Source organism: Corvus brachyrhynchos, unplaced genomic scaffold (genome assembly GCF_000691975.1).
Source record: "Corvus brachyrhynchos isolate BGI_N302 unplaced genomic scaffold, ASM69197v1 scaffold61, whole genome shotgun sequence".
Taxonomy (NCBI): Eukaryota; Metazoa; Chordata; class Aves; order Passeriformes; family Corvidae; genus Corvus; species Corvus brachyrhynchos.
Genome location: NW_008236478.1, coordinates 2,521,146 through 2,532,822, shown reverse-complemented (window position 1 = coordinate 2,532,822; position 11,677 = coordinate 2,521,146). Strand labels below are relative to the sequence as shown.

Below are 11,677 nucleotides of genomic sequence, written 5' to 3'. Positions count from 1 at the left end.
AGGAGGAGGATGGAAGGACCACTCAGGAGCTCTCCTTGCTGTGTGCTGTTGATCAACCTGCCTCTCACACATGACGAGGAACAAAGCCAGTGCAGACCTGGCAGCATCTTTGTTATAGCAAGGGCAATGCCGCCTCCTCCTTCCCAACTTGCACTCGCCATATGATGGATGTGTTGGAGGCAGGAGCAGCTGGCCCAGCTCATTCTTTTGGGAATAGCCAGGGCAACTTCCCAGGCCACCAGGGGCCTTGCTGAGTTAAGTGAAATAGCAGTGTGTGGGAAGGAAATAAGAGAGGCCCATAGTTTGGTGTTTACCCAACATGCCGTGTGAGCCTGTAAATGTGAGGGGGCACAAAGCTCCTACATAGCAAGTGTTAAGATATAGCTGGTGGGAATGTTTCCATCAGGGCAGCTTTCCATTGCAAAGAAATAAATAAATAAACACAGGCATGGGTGGATTCTGACAGAAGTCTAGACAGGAAAATACTGCTACAACCATAAGGTATTTCAGATGATTTCACAGAAACATTTCTCCAAATTAAAGTCCTAGGAGCTGTTCTGCTCTTTTTTTTTTTTTTTCTTTTGAAAAAAGAGAAGTTTTGCACTCAGCTCCTAAGCCTTAACATGTCACAGCAGCTAGTGCAATTCCTATGACGCTTAGCTGGGGTTAGCCTTAGATATGTTGGTCCTATGTTGCCCTAGAGATCATTTGTGACTCATGCTGTGGAAGTCTAGGGGTAGGATGGCAGGACCTTCTAAGTCTCTGTACAATCTGATGCTTTATTGAGCTTCACTGTAAGGTGTAGGACATGGATGGTGTGGAGTGTGGCTGGGTGTGCGGTTTGTTTGGTTTCGAAATATTTTGGTTGTTTGGCTCTGAGGGTTTTTTTAATAAGTTTTTGAAGGAAGGGAGGTAGAGGAACGTTTGTTATGTTTCTAGAGTCCTATTTGGCAGTGTTTCAGATTAGTAGAGAGAAAGAATTGGTAATAATGAGTGACTTATTCAGTTGTAGCAGAATTCATCTAGCCTCAGTGAACTTTTATGCTGAGAAATAACCCGGTTGTAATTTGCATGTTGTGTCTGTGCCAGAGGCCAAAATGTTAGCAGGGAAGGGCGTGTATTGGGAGAAGGAGTGGAAAAATTACAATGAGTCAACAAGGTTGAATTTAGGGCTCCTCACAAGGGAAGCCTCATTTATTAAGCAACCTGATCTCTCCCTATGAGATCATATGTGAAAAACAGGTTGAGCCATGTCTCAGGGAGTTGCCCTGTGGAATTTGTAGATAAAGATGCTTTATACCTGCGTGTGCCTGAGAGGCCAGTTACATTCTGCAGCTTCCAGAGGGAACAAGCCTCCAGAGGAGTACAGTTATTCCATTTTTCTTGTGGTAAGTCTATTGAAAAGAACTTGTGTTCCTTCCTCTCCTTCCTATCCTCACCTTCAAATCTCAGATTCCCAAACTGTGAGGTGTGATATGTGTGGTTTTCTTCACCAACAGACCCAGGTATCACTACTGAGACAGCAATGGCATGGTGGAAGGCCTGGGTAAGTAGAGGATATACTGACACTCTGAGGTTTTTTGGCACTATAATAAGGTAACTTACAAGTTGCATCAGGCACTGTGTGGGAATGAAAAGTTTCCTTTAAAAATCAGCAAGACTTATTTACTATTTTTCAGGTTGTAAAATAGCATTCAGCACTTTGAAAACATTGATGAAGGAAGGTGTTGACATGATTGCTGGCTAAAGGAAGAGGAGCAGACCCTATCTGGATCCCTCAGTAGAGAGTGGTGCAGGGGGTGTTTATATTCCTGTGTTCATGGGGAGGTGGTACTATGCAACAGCAAAGTTACACAGCTGAAGTTTGAAAACTGTGGGCTCCTTGTCTGCTCCCTTATCCTGTGGCAGTGAGTTCAGGGCACTAACCTGTCCCCATTTTGGTCCCCTGTTGTGCTGGTAGGCTGTGGTCAAGCCACAATGTCTACCTTTGGTGGGTTTTTAATATTGCAAAAATTATGTGTCTTGAACATCCTGTCTCTTTGCCAGGAGCCAGAAATGCTGTGTATGTTCTCTTGTAAATGATTGTGGTTTTGAGAGGAATGTGGCAGGATGGGGAGAAGCTCATGGGGTCTGCTGAGGCAGCATCTGGGGTCTGGCTCAGACCAGGCAGCAGGTAGCTCTGGTGATGTGCCAGCCATGGCAGCTGCCCCATCAGCCTCTGTGGCAGGCCAGGTTTTTGCCCAGATCTCAAAACATATATTTGGTTTTTTTTTTTCCCCCTTCCTCAGAAAGATTAAAATTGTAATCTTCCTTTCTGAGTTCTCTCTGCCTCCCTAGCTCCTTTGGAATTTGGTATAATAAAATAGATATTTTTTCCAAAGCTTGGAGTAGCTCTCACTTAATTTTTTTTCCTTTTGGATGATCTATTCCCCTCTACCCCTAAGCTGGAAATAATTTCTAAACTCAGAGTGAGAAAAATAGGAGAAAAGCCCTTAAACTCCAGTGATCTCTTAACCATTGGTGTTGTAGGGGGTGGAGGCATGAGAAGAAAATGAGAGGTCCAAAGAAGGATGGGGAAGAATTGTTTTGGTTTTCTAAACCCTTCATAAAAAATACAGTTCAAAGGCATAAGGAATGAAAAAATGTGAAACTTTCTCAGAAAATATCCAGTGGAAAAAAACCCCAAACAGTAACCCAACCTGTCTCCAGACTCCAGCTTTTCAAAAAAACTATTGTTTAGGTTTGAAAATATTTTGGCAGTGAAACTTTTGCTCCTTCTTCCTTTCATTTGTAAGTAAAACTTTTCACAGCATCAGCTGTAAGGGACACTGCTTCTGCTGCTTTCATGCCAATTATTTATATTTACATGAGAGTCACACAAATGCCTCGAGTAGTTTCAGTCAGGGAGTTGTAGGATCAATTCAACTGGGAAACAAGACCAAAGTGAACAGGGATTCTCTGAAAAGCTGGTGCAGTTGTACTTGTGCTGCAACAATTCCGTGCACAGAGAAAGAGGTGTGTGAGTGAGTCACAAATGTGCTACTTGAGCCAGAAAGGGCCGTAACTGTTTATCGGAATTAGTACCAAAAAAGATCATTGTTTAATTTGTTTCCACTGCCTCCAAATGAAAGCTCAGCCTTGTACTTCCTCTTTCATTGAGTCACCAGGCATGGGTACAGAGTGTTTGGGAGTTTCTTCACAGGGCCCTTGCATGCAGCTGGAGAGGATTGACCATCTTTTTCAGAGCAAACTCAGATGGATGGGTCTAACCTGCTTTCCAGGGAAGCTGTGGTGGTGCTGGCTGTCTTAACAGAGGGATAGAAAAGGAGCACCTGAAATGATCCTGCCATCTCAGCCAAATTCTTGTAGGCCAATGCCAAACTGTTAGAGGTGGCAATGCCACCTGGTCTGTCACTGCTTTTTCTGCAGTGGCAGCTTCACCACAGCCTTAAACTGGCCGCTCGGTGACAATTTGGATTCAAAGCTGCATCTCTTGCCAAGTTTCCTGTTGACACCTTTTGCTTCACAGCTGCTCTTTCTGCTGGGAGCAAGGTGTGGTGGTGCAAGAATGTCTCTGTGCTTGCTGTAAAGCAAACTTCCAAGTCTTGCTGATTGCTGAACATGCTGCCTCTCTCAATTCTCCTCATTGCCTCTCGGCTGCTTGTCACTGCTCCTGGAGCAGGGCTGGCAAAGGGGCCAGCATGCAAACATGTGCCAGCTGCATCCACTGGTTCTCTTTCACACTGGAAGTAAGAGCAGAGGGGATTTGCATCATAGCAGGAGGATGATGGGTGGCACTTGGTGGTCCATGTTATGCAAGTCATGTGGGACAACCCTAATGCTTCCTTCTGGTCTGTAATCTCTGAACTTTATCTCGCTATGAAGCCATCTCCATTAAAATATTCATCAGGTTATGCTGATACCATTAGTTTAATATTAACCCTGATTCTTAAGGTAAATTTATGAGAATATAGTGGTTTCCAATTTAAATATCCTTGCTTCTAGGAAGGAGAAAATTGTGTCTATTATTGTAATAAAGTGATGATGACTCTTCATCCCTACCCACCCACCTACTCCCCCTATTGATAGGACCAGCTTGTGATAGATGTGGCAATATCTTCAAGCGAGTTCCTTGACTACCAGCTTTGTTAAATTGAAGCTCTTATGCCTGGGTTCTGGTTGATGGCCCTACTACCTTGTGGTGACTAGAATAAGTCTCAGTGTGTCTTTCTGCCCTGGGACTCTGGCACTGTCAACACCTTAGAGGTTTGTTAGGAGGATTCTTGTGTAGTTGTATCTGATTCTTGGTACAGGGAAGAACATCAAACCTGCACTCCTCCAGATGGATGTCTTCCTTCAAAGTAGTTCTTGGCCCAAATCCTTCCAGTGGAGGTGCTTCCTTCTTGAAACCAACTGTGCAGAAGTGCAGCAGCAGCTACTGAAAAAAATGGTCTGTGAGAACAAGACTACTTCAGGAATTCCAAAAGCTATCTAAAAACTACCCTGCACCAACCCACTGAGAAGTGCAGTATGATACAATAGCATCCATGCTATGAAGGACTGCGTTTAAGGAGTGAACAGGAAAGTCCAGTCTACTACAGTCTGTGCTTTTTCTGCCAGACTGCCTGCACCTCACAACGCTTGCAGTACTGTCAGCCATGCTTTGCCCTTCATGTTTCTGTCAGCAGAAAAGGCTGGTACAGGCAGGTGGAAACAGGAAACTTGTGTTCTCTTTGGAGAGAAACTTGTGCTCTCTTTTTGCTCTGCTGAGAAACTTCAAGCCAGTCTCTCCTGTTTTCTGTGACTTGACAATGTGTAGGCAATAAATAGCATTAATATACTTTTCAAATACTTTTTCTTCAGCTGATGAAAAGCAGTGGTGAAAAGTCGTGTATTTTTCTTCTTCTTTCAGAGTGAAGCAGAGGGCAGGTCCGTGGCAGGTGCTTTTAATTTTAATGCTGCACCTGATGCTCAGATTCTGTACAAGGCCATGAAAGGGCTTGGTGAGTTGACTCCAACCACATACGTAAATTCTATGTTCTTCTTATAATTGGTAAGTTGAAAGCCATTCCTTAGGAAATTTGCATCCAGAGATATCACTTCTTTTCTACTGTGAAAAATTAAAATTATAGTTTCCTCAGTAAGTACTTAAACTTCTACACAAAGGCAATGAACCAGGCAAGGCTGTCTGAATATTCAGATTGGGATTTTGGACCAGTCTCAGCTTATTCTGTGTGCTGTATTTATGATTTATTGTTGCTTTCCACAGGGACTGATGAACAAGCTATAACTGAAGTACTAACCAAGAGGAGCAATATGCAGCGTCAAGAGATTGCCAAATCCTTCAAAGCACAGTTTGGAAAGGTTCTTCCAAAACAAAGCCCTATTCAATCACTGGTTTACTGCATGCAGGATGTAGCAAATGGGCGTACAGTTCATCCTGAAAGCATGATGCATACTATATGCAAGTCTTCTGCAAATAAGTAGATTAATATCTATTTATAAGGCCTGCAATAAATGTGTAAAATTAATTTTTGACTGGAAAGAAATGTTTTTTTCCTAAAGATTTAAATTTTTTTGTAAAATGCATTTTGACCAGGAATACTTTTTAAAAATCAATGTTAACTGTAAGTGAAGCTTCTTATTGATTTGAAGCTGTAACAAAAATTGATACCCATCTAAATTACACATTGAGTAAACTAGAGGTTTGTTTCAGGCCTTTTTAAATGTCAAAAAAGATCAATTTAAAGACTTATTTAATTACACTTGTTTGGAAATTGCATGGTTATTGACAACCATGTTTTCCTTTGGCTCTCTTTGTTTCTTTGATAAAATCTTACTTTTATTGGGAATATTTTTTCATCAGCAAACTGTACCCCCAGCCCTGCTGTGGAGTTTCCAGTGACCCTTTCTGGAAAGGGAACTGCCATGCAAAAACCTCAGAAAGGGAAGCAAATATGGGGGTGGCGAGTATGGAACAATGAACAAATAGATGGTTGCATCCTATTAGAGCAGGGAGAGTCATACTCTGGGAAAGCCTGCACTAAAGTGAAAGGGAATTTTGACGTGTATCATCAAGCAGACTGCATTCCTGATTCTGCAGATGTCCTGGATGCAAGTTCATATGCAGGCTTTGGGAATTAGCTCTCTCTGAAGCTACACCCTTGCTCAATGCAAGGCCTTCAGCTACCTAGTTCTGCTCACTGAGTTAAGCAGAGTGGAGCAAGATTTGCTGTGGGATTAATTATTGAGAAAGCCTGAATATCAAGAAAACAGGGAGTGTGTAAGCACCTAGACAAATCCTATTTTGGAGTTAGGAGCCTTTTTCAGTCCCAGGACCTTTTTTAATGAACTATCAACAAAGCTGTCATTCAGCTTCATTGCTTGGGCCATGGGGATGGAAGCAGCATGTGCAGCAAAATGATCCTGGGGGGGCTGTTTATGTAACCATGTGATGATGCACATTTAACAGGACCTGATTGAAAACCTGAAGTCCGAATTGAGTGGCAACTTTGAGAGGCTCATTGTAGCTCTCATGTACTCCCCATTCAAGTATGATGCCAAGGAGCTGTATGATGCCATGAAGGTAAGCAAATTGCAGGCTGATATTTAAGTAGTAGCACAAATGCAATGCTAATTTTCTGCAATTGTGCAACTGTTAATAACTGTACTGTTACATGGTTAAGTTTGTTATTAGCACTAGCCTTTGAGAAATACTTAATTGTACTATTAATATACTGGGGGAAAATGCTGCTTAAATATTTATTGCTGTAAGAAAGTTTCTGTACATATGTAACTCATAGAGCCTGAGAAGGCAACAGCAAAACTAAATTCACACCCAAACCTGCTGCGCTGATGCCCCACTTGAGCCGTGAATCCTTTAAGAAATCAAGGAGTGGTGGTGCAAGGGTCAGGCTGGGGTTGGCTGGGATCCTCCCTATTGACAATGTACTTTTAAAAGTCTCAGATGGTCTGTTAAAATGGTACGAAGATGGGCTGACTAGACAGTCCAAAGGGGAATGCTAGTCTCCCTGCATTCCTCTAATCCTGTCTATTGTCAAAGATCTGACTTCAGAAAAGCATAGCAGAAATGTAGGGTTACATAAAATCATCCTTTACAAACTAGGCACCTCACTAAAAGAAACCATGTTCAATCCAAATGTGTTTTGTGTCTCCAGCTTTCATCACGACGGTTTCTTACAGCCCAGCACACAGCCTGACACTTTGCTGCCATCCAACTCCTCCCTTCACCATACTTCTCCAGCAATAAATCACTCTCCGTGACTAGATGCTTTTCTCCACCTTTATTTCTCCACTGCGTTTTCTATTATAGGGTGTGGGAACGAGGGAAGGTGTTATCATAGAGATCTTGGCATCTCGCACAAAAGCGCAGATCAAGGAGATAATCAAGGCGTACAAAGAAGGTAAGTGCCAGCTAGCACTGTCAGCAAGAAAATGGCTTTCTAAAAGCCATTTAACTCCAAAAGCAATATAATTCTGCTTTCAGCTGACAAACAGAACATGGCTATGCTGAGAGAATTGAAAATCCCTTTCTAGGTCTTCATCCAGCTACAGCAAAGGGTCAGCAAATCACAAATTTGGTTCAGTTTGGCTATAAAGAGAATTGTCAGAACATAAACAAATCTATAGCTATGCACTTGGTTTTTTTCTCCCCATTAAATAGATAGATATTTATCAAACATATATTTGTAAATATTTTATCTTTTTCATCCCTTCAGCTATACCTCTAAAATTAGCTCTGGCTTTATTTTTTGGACATCAGGGGAGCTAGTGACCCAGCTGGATGCAAATGCTGACCTGAGTATCACAAAGAGTATGAGCTGCTCTCAGCCCTGTTTTTTTCCCTAATGACCTTCTTGCCTGGTGTCAGGCAGTGTGTGTGCTTGGGTTACTGGCAATATCTTGACTATATCACCTAAATAAATAACAAATCCTTCCTTTGTCCCTCTTTTTTTTCTCTTCCCCTTGGGTAGAATACGGTTCTGATCTGGAACAAGACATAAAATCGGAAACAAGTGGCTACTTAGAACAGATTCTGGTTTGCCTTCTTCAGGTAATGCTGGAGAACAGAACTGAGGGTATAAAGGTCTTCATGTTTTTCTCTTCTTTTTCAGAGAAGATATGCACTAAAAGAGCCAGTATAGTCATGGTCACCAGATAAGTTGCAGGGACAACCATGTCACTTGGAGTGGATCTGTTTCAGCTTCGATGGGACTGAAGCACCTCCTTAGAGCAGTAAGAGAGCTGGGAACTTACAGCCAGCTCTGCTGCAGAGAGACACCTCACTTTTACATATGCATAAAGCCACTGTACCCTACAAGGGTCTTAGAAAACAGTGCCCCTCCACTATGATTCACCACTTTTCCAGGGTCTGTGCCCTCCATGCTGAGTGCATTTGAATGCATTTACCTACCACATTTTCAGAATTTTCCTGCCTGGTAGCAGAATAACTGAGCAATTTTTCACTCTGCTTCATATGACTGATTTCAGCACCTTTCAGTGAAGGAGCTAGCACTTGTGCTGTCTGAAATATTACTGCTTGAGTACTCTGCAGAAATAGATAGCTGAGAGGATAATTGATCTTTGCTCAGAATGAATGCTCTGATCCTTATTTATGGAAGAATCTTCATGAGACAAAATTGTTACCTTTCTTTTTCTGCTCGTAGGGTGAGAGGGACAATGCCACTCTCTACGTGGACACAGCCCTGGCTCTCCAGGATGCAGAGGTACTCTCAAATACCTGTGATCAGTGATATGATCATTCCCACCTCCTTGAATTTCAGAGTGCTTCAGTGAGCAGCACAGTCCTGGTCAGCAGAGGGTTGGAATCACAATAATTTGGGGTGGGCTGATCTTTAAGTAAGTGATTCTTCAGTTTTGCCTGCACTGCTGAGCTCTGCCATTCCAAAGAGGAGTGATGAGGCCTGCACTTTGGCTCAGCTGCTTTTGATATGTGAAAGTGTATGGGTATGGTGGAGTGGAAGAAGAGAGAAAAGGGAAGAAACCTCAAGTGTATTGTTGGCTGCTCCAGCTGCTGCAGGACGGGTAGAAAGGATGGAGATAGCGGCTGCTCCAATTTGTCTAGAAGACAGAAAGGTTTTCATAACCAACCATTCTAGGAGACTCTGGTTCACACAGTGGTGTAGGTTACTCCAAACCCCTTTACCCCAGCCATGCCTTCAGCCAAACTCTGTTCCTTTACCAGCTGTGCACACAGAACATCTTGCTAATAACTGTGTGTTAAATTCCAGACTCTTTATGCTGCTGGAGAGAAGATACGGGGCACTGATGAGATACAGTTCATCACCATCTTGTGCAAAAGGAGTGCCACACACTTAATGAAAGGTATGGAGCAGAACCTACACTACCAACACTACACTCCCAAGCCTCTGAAGTCAGAAATCACCTAGCCAAAAAGAAGAGGCAGGGCTATAGATGAGAGACATGGGTGGTCACAAATAAGTACCTGAGCCTGTTTTCTAGTTCCTGGTCACTCAGTAACCAAAAACTGCCAGCAGATTTTGTGAAAGATTATGAAGATTTAGTTCTGCTGAAAATGAAGTGGCTTATCCAGGAATCCCTATACAGTGGTGATAACTGGATAGTTATTTTTATAAACCCAAGAAGTGAGTGAGTACCATCCTAATTAAGTAGGAGCATGTGGTGAACAGACATGTCCTCTGGATGTGGGTTCTTCCAGGGGAAAAAAAATATCACTAAAAATCCAGCTGGTTATTCAGTGCTGGAGAATCACAGTGTGCAACCTGCATTTCTGCCCCAGGTCCTTTTGAGGGCATCAGAGGCTGCCGGGAGGGAAGACACTAGTTCTGTTCCAGTTGAGACCTCAGCTCCCCACTGTCTGTGCAGCAGAGACCAAACCTTTTCATCTCAAGGCTTTTGAGGCATAACAGGTTTCACTATGTTGGCTGAATCTAAACATATCAAGTACTGTGTGAATCAGCTAAACTGATAAATCTAGCTGGAGATAAATTAGGTATGCCTGAGCTTTTTCAAGTTGACGTCCTCTGAGGCTGTTTCTATGCCCTGGAAGCCAGCTCCCCCTTGTGTTCCAAATTCAATCTCCCTAGGTCACTTAAAAAATAAACAAAACAAACAAACAAAAATAGGTGGTCTCTATAGTCTTTGTCTGTATCTGTCTTTAAGAATTGAATTTCATCTAGTTGTCATAATGCAACCAGTCTGTGGGACCTACTGTGGCACCAAGCAATTTCTTCTGTGGTACAGCCACTTGCAGCTATTTGTGTTTAAAACCTGAGTGTAATTGTTGCAGCTTTTTTAATTTTTTTAATAGAAAGAGTAGGTCTGAGTTGAGAAGTTTGTATCCATCTGTCTATTCTGTATTCCATTTCCTCAAAGTGTCTTGAGTGTTGATGATCTTGGATGCTGAGCAAAGTTTATTAAGATGTCCATTGCATTACATAGCAGTTTTCCTTCTTTGTTAGTCCTAGAAAGCTAGGAATAAAAGCAGATATCTGTGTTTCGGAGCCTTGGAATATCCAAGGTGTATAAGGCGAGCAATTACCCTGTTGCTGAACTTTTGTTACTGAGGGAACTCAAATATCTCAGAATCTGCACCTGTGTTTTGCTCATCTTTTCTCAGTTTTTCGTTTCTTCTAATTGTGGTTGAAGTTTTCCCAAATGGTGGTGTCACCATTTTAAAGTCTATAGGCTGTCAGATGCATAGTCCTAGACTTAAGTTGATTTTATTTTGGCTCCTGAAGCTAATGACATCAACAAGCACAAGACCAAAGGTGTGCCTAACTTTGTTGTCTGCTTTATTTCTGTGGCTAAAGACAGCGATGAAGGGTCAGATTTCCACATAAACTTGAGGTGACTGAAATTGCATTTTCACATGAAGTCAGGGAATTAAGAACCATGAATGGTTTGACTTTTCGTAAATTTTAATATCCATCTTTATAGCTTGTATTTCTGATGTTGACTAAAGCCTCCTGAAGCTGGCATAAATGTGGCCATTACTTTTGCAGGATCTGTGTGTTCATATTGCCACACAAGTAATGCCTGTAAGTATTGGGCGCAAAATGCCTCTGAGGTTACCTGGTAAAAACTTGAAGTTCTTTGTGTTTCAAACAGTGTTTGAAGAATACCAGAAACTGGCTGGTAAGAGCATAGAAGACTCTATCAAGAGTGAAACTCGTGGTTCACTTGAGGATGCCATGCTGGCTATTGGTAAGTGGTGACCTTTCCCTTTGCTTTGTCTGCTGCCTTTTCTTCTGCAGTACTTGACTTATATTAGAAGGATCTACTTTATAAAGATATCAGGAAGTAAGGGGTACCTCTTGGGTAAGATAAACTCAGATTCCAGGAACACACTGAATTAATGGGCAAGATATAGGACCTCAGTCACCTGCTGTCCTGGACTGGAATTACCATTGATTCTTACTGAGCTTTTTGTATGCCTAGTGAAATGCACCAGGAACATCCATAGCTACTTTGCAGAGAGGCTGTACCATGCTTTAAAGGTAAGACTCTTCATTGCAACACACTTGTTTTCATACTGACATAACTTGTAACCTGGCTTCCACCAATTCAAACTAGTAGAGCCAAGGCTTGGTGAAATTCAGCAGGTTTAGTGCAATTGTTTCAAGTAATAGCTGAATCCTTTCAAAGACTTTAG

At 42.2% G+C, this 11,677-nt stretch overlaps 1 protein-coding gene across 1 annotated transcript in view; it reads left to right on the top strand.

Moving 5' to 3' along the window:
• The first annotated feature begins 706 nt into the window (after nucleotides 1-706).
• The window catches only part of LOC103624484 (annexin A8), a 17,110-nt gene continuing 6,139 nt past the window's right edge, over nucleotides 707-11,677 (top strand). Inside the window, exons 1-11 of the mRNA XM_008643762.2 lie at nucleotides 707-1,388; nucleotides 1,500-1,546; nucleotides 4,913-5,003; nucleotides 5,270-5,364; nucleotides 6,473-6,586; nucleotides 7,334-7,424; nucleotides 7,995-8,074; nucleotides 8,688-8,747; nucleotides 9,273-9,366; nucleotides 11,134-11,229; nucleotides 11,464-11,522. Of these exons, the coding sequence (XP_008641984.2) occupies nucleotides 1,220-1,388; nucleotides 1,500-1,546; nucleotides 4,913-5,003; nucleotides 5,270-5,364; nucleotides 6,473-6,586; nucleotides 7,334-7,424; nucleotides 7,995-8,074; nucleotides 8,688-8,747; nucleotides 9,273-9,366; nucleotides 11,134-11,229; nucleotides 11,464-11,522 (996 nt within the window). The 5' untranslated portion in view covers nucleotides 707-1,219. The remainder of the gene's footprint in view (nucleotides 1,389-1,499; nucleotides 1,547-4,912; nucleotides 5,004-5,269; nucleotides 5,365-6,472; nucleotides 6,587-7,333; nucleotides 7,425-7,994; nucleotides 8,075-8,687; nucleotides 8,748-9,272; nucleotides 9,367-11,133; nucleotides 11,230-11,463; nucleotides 11,523-11,677) is intronic.